Raw genomic sequence first — 8,031 nt, forward strand, 5'->3', positions numbered from 1 at the left:
ATACAAAGATGGATAAAGTTTCAGCGGTGGCCGGCACCTCCTCTCCCATCAGGGTTTGAAAGTCCTGTGTGGTGCCACCGAAAGCAAACCCATCTGAGCCGCAAGAGACAACACAGGGAATAAAATAAATAAATACTTTACCAGAAAGGAAATTGCACAACTCTTGTTAAACTAAAGAGACCCACGATTTGAATCTGCAAACTGGAACATAGTTGTTCATATTATTGAACTAATTAGTGTGGTCTTTGTTAATTAGCCCAGTCCAAAACTGTGCAGCTATCCTTGACACAGTTTAGTCAGCAGTGGGGAGCAGGGGCAGGTCTCAGCAGACAGTTTGGATGTGGGCAGCCAAACCAAACCAAACGTAACCAGTCAGGTTATGCTGTACGTGGAGCGGTTTTGGCTAAAGGTGGGTAAAATTCTGCAGTCTCATCCTGGCATTTCAGCGTGGCTATACCTGAACTGCTTCAGCAATACAATTGCACAGTATTTTATACAATTAGTTCCTGTGTATATCCTTTTCTGGTTTTTAAATCTGTGTTTCTCTGACATGAGAATGTAAAAAGCTGCAGTGCTGTAAAAGGTGTATTTAGACCTTAAGGTATATTTTGATAACTTCCTTTGCAATAGCTGCCACTTATGATGTAGGTGCTGTCACGGGCAAGGCAGAGTAAACACCCCATACTGGATTTGGATACTGGGGTTTACTGAAGAACCAACAAGATGAGAGCTTCTACCCTGTCTCCAGCTCCTGCCCCAGCACTACGTTCCCTGGGTCTGGGAAGCGTCCGTCAAGTTGTGCTGGTTCCCACTGTGCCACCGCTCACAGTGACTCATCTCGGGCATCACTGGCGAAGGTCCTGTTGCTCTGACCTCCAGAATGTTCCCTGCCTGCCCACTCACCTGACGGACCCGCCCTGCACCCCTTCCCATGCTGCCTGTTGGCGTTCACGCTATAAGCTGATTTCACCTATGGCAGATGCTTATAGCAAAGAAGTCTCCTCAGCCATCACAGATTCTTGCTCATCTCCAAATGCAAAGGACTATACTATGCTCTTGCTCTTATTCCCAATTCCTCCCACTACCCCCAGTGCCCCGGCCCTGCTTCCCTTCCACATATAGTTAATTGTACGGTCCATTAAGAAGCTTGCGTGAGCTTTAACGACACCAATTTTTCTGCTGCTAAAGCAGAAACACAGCAAATTGTCCCTCAGCAGCCTACTGGCAACCTCCCCCTGTCCCCTGAGAAAACCAAAACCTTAAACCAGGTTACCCTGAGGGCAGAGTGAGATGCAGGCAGCCTGTGCTTCTGGTGCAGTGACCTACAGGGGGGGGCGGAGGGAGGAGGAGAGGTGGGACAGAAGTGTGCTGGGCCAAGAACAGGCTGCTGCTGCAGCGAGCGACAAAGCGTGTTCTCCTGGCAGGATGGACAAATCACCGCTGCGGCAGCTCTTGCCCGGTTCTCAAGTTTTCACAGTGAACGGAGCTGAAGAGGGTGCTCCTGAGAAACCCCCGGGGAGCTCTGGAAGCCACTGGAGATGTCGGGTCAACACCACCTTCTGGTGAGGCAGCACGGAGCGCCCAGGTCTGAGTCGAAGCTCTGAGACAACAGAAGCAACAAGGTTAAAGCCTTAGGGACTTTCTGACCGAATTTGGAAAGAAGAGGCATGAAAATAAAATGCCAGTGACAGGTACGTGAAGAGTACATGGGCTTGAGAGAGAGCATGGATGGATGAGAAAGGCCTGTGGAGGTCTGGGTGGTTCGGGTGAATGTTAACACATCTCTCTGGAGCAGAAAGTGTAGCGCTACTGCCCCTAAAGCATTGTAACGTATGCGACAAACCATACATCTGCTGCATTAGACTGAGGCTAGAGGAGAGATGCTGTAGCCACCTTATCTGCTGCAGGGTAAGGCTCTGAAGGTGTATTTAAACAGGATTTCCAAGGAGACGAGTACAGCTTGTGTGAGAGAGAGGGATACACTGGTACATAAACCTGAGGTAATCCCAAGGAAGAGGTGGGGCTAGTGTCTTTTGAGAACTGGCCACTGGTTAGTGGGAAGACCTTTAGGGAGAAGAGGCTGAAGCGGAAATCAGCCATGCACTTTGCAGGATGGAAGAAAAGGGCCAGAAATTCTGGAGCAAGAGAGAAAAAAAAATGGGTATTTGGGATTTCCATAAAATGTAGGCCTGGGCAGGGCTAGGCAGCAGAAGTTGTTAATATCAGAACCTCAGCTCTGGTGGCCCTGATTTCTCACAAAATCCCATTTTGGCAACTCACCTTCCTTTTTTAGACCTTGTTTCTCACAGATACCAATTCTGAATGGGCTTGGGGGTGGCTCTTCAACCCAGCTGAAGAAGGGTTACCGTGCCAAAAGCCTGTGTTTCTAACTGAAGACTTGAGTCTCGGTTCCTGTGGCCTCCATTTTCAAAGACCCAGTCTAACACATCCTAAATTAACTCACTGGGCAATGGAGTATGAAATCGGACATGACCGATCGATCCTTGGGTATTGATTCAAAGCGAAACTAATGGAATGTAAAGAAAATGTAAGAATCTATCGTACTGTAAAGGGTGCCTATTTAGCCATTTTACAAAATAAAATTTAATTTGGGAGCTGGGTGGAGCGGCAATGTTTGAAGAACCGACTAAAACAAGGCATAGGGACGTTGCAAACTATTGCCATACAGATCAAGCCTTGAGGGAATGGCTTTGTTAGATGCCACTGACTAAAATAATTGCATGATAATTTTGGCTAGAGGCCCCATCCTATCATCTGATGATTTTTAAACCATGCATGGACAGTTTAGACTGAGTGATCTTGGCATCCAGCTACAAAGAACCGAATAGTCTGCTCAGCATACCACATCTATGCTTTGGCTTTTGGAAGAAAAAAAAAAGAGATGTCCTAGCACTGTTGAAGAAAAGGTCTCTGAGCTATAGCAACCAGCAGCGCTGCGTGCTCCTTCTGCAATGCTTTAGGATAGACTAACCAAGGGCTTTCTCTTAAGGTAAGCGGCAGAAAAATAATTCTTCTTAAGGCAGTACGGAGCAGACAGGTCCCTGTCAGACTCAAAACAATGCAAATTAAACCCAGGAGTATTTGCATCTTAGCATTTAACTTTTTCTGACAAGAAATTTAAGATTTAACTCTGCTTTTTCAAATTGCAGCTGATGAAAACCTGGCATAAATTTAATATAGAAATGGTTTGAACAGTGGCAAACAATCAAATGAACTTTAAAAGAAAGAAGTAACAAAAGTAAGAAATAACGAACCTTTCTCCTAGAGAGGTGGATTTCCATCTGGTTCTAACTGATTATGTGCATGAATTTTTGTTGTTTGCAATAACCACATAAAAATATTCGGATAGACACAAAGGTAGTCAGATGGTATAATGAGAAATGTCTCAGGTATGTACTATCTACACCAAAAGCGGTGTATCTCTAGTATACTAGGCTAGCATACTAGAATGCTAGAGTTCCTAGTCTACTAGTAACTGGAAATAATGATATCGTTGATTACTCTCTTACAGTAAACTGAAATTGTTCAAATAAGACCAGGGAAGGGAAAGATGGAAAAATTGGAAGCACATTGCTATGACAAGTTTGTAAAGTAGTTTTGGCTGATTTCTTAGAAACGCTGGCTTTTGTGGCTCTAGACTAATTTCTTTACTTCTTACACAACGTTCACCACGTCAATAATCATACTGTGGTTCTACCAGTGCAGATTTGAGGGAAAGTGCCTTGGTACAATAAGCTGACTTAGAGAGTGAATTAGACCACTCCTGCAATTACTCTCCCCTGTCGGCTGTTATAAAGGAAAGGTGAGGATAGGATTGTTTAAATACTGGTAGAAACAACTTAAGAAGCAAACACATTTGTAGAGCCGGAGTGGTATGTTTATATGCTCCTCTTCTTGTCCTCCCTTACCCCGAATGGTTGCATTCACTATCTATCTGTTCCAAAATGGGCGATGAAAATCCCTGCTGCTAGAGGAATGCTAACATTTCATCTTTGGGATTAAAAGATATCTCCTTTCCCTTTTATTCCTGTATTTACATTTTAGCATCCAACTTGGGGTTTGGGTGGGTTTGGTTGTTTGGTTTTTTGGTTGTTTTGGGGTTTTTTTTGCAGAGTCTATCAATCTCAGTGACGGATCAGCCATTCACAAGGCAGCAAATATACCCAAAGCTCCTTTGCTTAACTGTTGTGTTGCCATCGTTCAGTCACCTTTCAGGGGAAGTGGCACAGAGCAATCAGCAAATGTCACCCACTTGTACTTGGCTTCTCGAGTACTCTGGGTTTGGGAGCTCCCTCCACGTAAACGTCTGCTTCTCACTTCACTGAAGGTGAACTATTCTGTATCAGCACTTCCAAGCTTGGAAAAAAAGCTTCAACACTGTCAGCTTGAGATGTAACATTTTCCAGTAAACATTTCAACATACGAACAGCTTTACATCCACCCAACCTATGACATTGCAACTATTTGATATCTGCTCTGAATAAAATCCATATGAAGTCAGAAGAAAGATCTGACATTGTTCTTTAAAGATGAGGAAAATGGACTGCAATAGTTCCCGATAATTTTTTTTCATGTATCTTACTTCAGTGATATATGTGGGAGGGAAGGAGCGGGGAAAGAAGATATCCCAGGTGCATCACAGCACCTAAGAAATTGCTTGACTAGCTAGGTATCCTCAGTCAGTTCCCTGTGTCAAAAGGGAAGTTTATTGTGAAATTTCAAGTTTGCAGAGAAAACCCAAATCCCAGAAATGTAATAGTAAAGTCTGTAGGATGCCTATGCAGAGAATGACTGCACTGTTGGTGGCAACTAAAAATCTTTACTTACAGGGTGGATAAATACAGCCCCCAAGCAGAAACATACAACATGGGATCATATCCTATCATGGCTTAGACAGGTGTACTCTTCGCTGGGTAAAAAACTGGCTGGATGGCCGAGCCCAAAGGGTGGTGGTGAATGGGGTTAAATCCAGTTGGTGGCCAGTGACAAGCAGTGTTCCCCAGGGCTCAGTACTGGGGCCAGTTCTGTTTAATATCTTTATTAATGACCTGGACAAGAGGATTGAGCACACCCTCAGTGAGTTTGCAGATGACACCAAACTAGGTGGGAGTGTCGATCTGCTCAAAGGGAGGAGAGCTCTGCAGAGGGACCTGGGCAGGCTGGGTCGATGGGCTGAGGCCAATTGTATGAGGTTCAACAAGGCCGAGTGCTGGGTCCTGCAACACACAACCCCATGTAACGCTACAGGCTTGGGGAAGAGTGGCTGGAAATCTGCCTGGCAGAGAGGGACCTGGGGGTGTTGGTCGACAGCCGGCTGAATATGAGCCAGCAGTGTGCCCAGGTGGCCAAGAAGGCCAATGGCATCCTGGCTTGTATCAGGAATAGTGTGGCCAGCAGGAGCAGGGAAGTAATCGTGCCCTTGTACTCAGTGCTGGTGAGGCCACACCTTGAATACTGTGTTCAGATTTGGGCCCCTCAGTGCAGGAAAGATGTTGCATTGCTGGAGCATGTCCAGAGAAGGGCAACAAAGCTGGTGAGGGGTCTGTAGTACAAGTCTGATGAGGAGCGGCTGAGGGAACTGGTGTTGTTTAGCCTGGAGAAGAGGAGGCTGAGGGGAGACCTTATGCCCCTCTACAACTGCCTGGCAGGAGGGTGTAGCGAGGTGGGGGTTGGTCTCTTCTACCAGGTAATGGGTGATAGGACAAGAGGAAATGGCCTCAAGTTGTGCCAGGACAGGTTTAGACTGGACATTAGGAAAAAACTTTTCAATGAAAGGGTTGTCAAGCATTGGAATGGGCTGCTCAAGGAAGTGGTCGAGTCCCCATCCCTGGTGGTATTTAAAAGATGGGTAGACGAGGTGCTTAGGGCCATGGTTTAGTGGTGGGTTGGCAGGGTTAGGTTAACGGTTGGGCTTTATGATTTTAAAGGTCTTTTCCAACCTAAATGATTCTATGATTCTATAAACCATAACCAAGCTATATTGATAACAGTGATATCACCCAGCTGCGCTATCAATTAAAATTGTGTAAGATTTTGGGTACTGCAACCAGCCACTGTCAAAAAAAGACTAGAAATTGCACTTTGCTAAAGGTTGTGGTTTAGTGGAATTTGGGAAGTTTTGAAAGTACGGTAGCATAAAAAAATTCAGGTGCGAACCCCAAGGCAGATACGATCCCAGTTGCTTTCAGTATTTTATTGGCACGTTAGCAGAAAAAAATTCCAGGGACACAACACCAAACATGCGATGCATTCACAAAAAAACGACAAATACCCTACATTTCAACTCCTCACATTACCTGAAACTCCCCAATAGTTTGCAGAGAAGCAGCTTGGAAATCAAGCATCCGGCAGCAGAACGTGGATCGATTTGCTGGTGGATCAAAGAGATTCTGGGAAAGAGGCAGTTAGAAAGATCATCTCACGCTCACAGCTGAAAACCTCTGCATCACTCCATTATGTAATCCCCGTTTTATTTATCTCATAGATGTTGAAGTTTATAATTAAGACAAAGTCTTGGTGATTCAATAAGACTTGAAATGCATAAAATTAAAGATATTAATCCTAGAAGCACTCTTAGTTTATTGACATTAGCCTAGAACTAAGACTATTTACACATGTACAGCTATGTGTAAATTAGCTATGTATTAATTTTGGATGGATTATATCTGGGATTATATATGGGTTATATATTGGATGGGTTACATATGGGATAGATGGCACTAATAATGCTACTACCTTGGGGTACCAAATAAAACATTTTTCTCTCACAGTTATAGGATACTCCTCAAAACCTTATGAAACAAATGGAAGCCATGATCATTATATATTATGGCAAAACTATGGCAAAGCCACAGACAGTGGAACGGAGTGGGTATAGGATTAAACTGTAGTTGGCAAAGGATTTGGAAAGTGGGAAAAAATTGTCTTCTTTCCTAGTGGGAAGAAAATAGTGTAAAACTGTAGGCAGTTAAGAAGTACTGTGGCTTACAGCTGAAATCAGTCTCTCTTGAGCTTAAAATAATCTCACATTTGCATCTTTCACCAGTAATCACGAAGTCTGCATTCATTTAAAGACTCAGTAAGTAGAAAATAATGATGAACTTCTAAGAGCTCTCCTGCTATCAGAAGAATGCATAGGGAAAAAAACACCAAACAAACAACCAAAAAAACCCCCCAAAAACCCAACCCCAAACCAAAATAAAAAGGGCCATTTCCAAAAAAACCCAACCCCTGTATTGAAATAGCATCTTTTTTCTGTTTGTTTTTCAGCTATGAATTTCTGACCATGGGGGACTGGAACCTGTTGGGCAGCATCCTTGAAGAAGTGCACATCCACTCCACCATAGTTGGCAAAATCTGGCTCACGATCCTGTTCATATTCCGGATGCTGGTGCTGGGAGTGGCTGCCGAAGACGTCTGGGATGATGAGCAGTCCGAGTTCATCTGCAACACGGAGCAACCCGGCTGCAGCAACATCTGTTACGACAAAGCCTTCCCCATCTCTTTGATCAGATACTGGGTACTGCAGATCATCTTTGTCTCTTCTCCATCGCTAGTTTACATGGGCCATGCGCTCTACAGGTTGAGGGCTCTCGAGAAAGAGCGACAGAAGAGGAAAGCCCACCTGCGGGCTCAGCTGGAAGACCTGGAGCCCCTGCCCGAGGAACACAGGAGAGTGGAGAGGGAACTGCGTAAGCTGGAGGAGCAGAAGAAAGTGAATAAGGCACCCCTGAGGGGGTCCCTGCTGCGCACCTATGTCCTGCATATCCTGACCCGCTCGGTGGTCGAAGTGGGCTTTATGATAGGTCAGTATCTTTTATACGGGTTTCACATGTCCCCCCTTTACAAATGCACTCGGCCCCCTTGCCCTAACACGGTGGATTGTTTTGTGTCCCGACCCACAGAGAAGACCATCTTTATGGTTTTCATGAACAGCATCGCCGCCGTCTCCCTCTTCCTCAACATCCTGGAAATCGCCCACCTGGGCCTCAAGAAGATCCAGAAGAGCCT

General features: G+C 45.0%; 1 protein-coding gene across 1 annotated transcript in view; it reads left to right on the forward strand.

The window, feature by feature from the left end:
- Window positions 1–1,397: 1,397 nt before the first annotated feature.
- The window catches only part of GJA10 (gap junction protein alpha 10), a 13,729-nt gene continuing 7,095 nt past the window's right edge, over window positions 1,398–8,031 (forward strand). Inside the window, exons 1-3 of the mRNA XM_035888775.1 lie at window positions 1,398–1,691; window positions 7,291–7,826; window positions 7,926–8,027. Of these exons, the coding sequence (XP_035744668.1) occupies window positions 7,307–7,826; window positions 7,926–8,027 (622 nt within the window). The 5' untranslated portion in view covers window positions 1,398–1,691; window positions 7,291–7,306. The remainder of the gene's footprint in view (window positions 1,692–7,290; window positions 7,827–7,925; window positions 8,028–8,031) is intronic.

The sequence above is a fragment of the Egretta garzetta genome, unplaced genomic scaffold (genome assembly GCF_000687185.1).
Source record: "Egretta garzetta isolate BGI_Z169 unplaced genomic scaffold, ASM68718v1 scaffold231, whole genome shotgun sequence".
Lineage (NCBI taxonomy): Eukaryota > Metazoa > Chordata > Aves > Pelecaniformes > Ardeidae > Egretta > Egretta garzetta.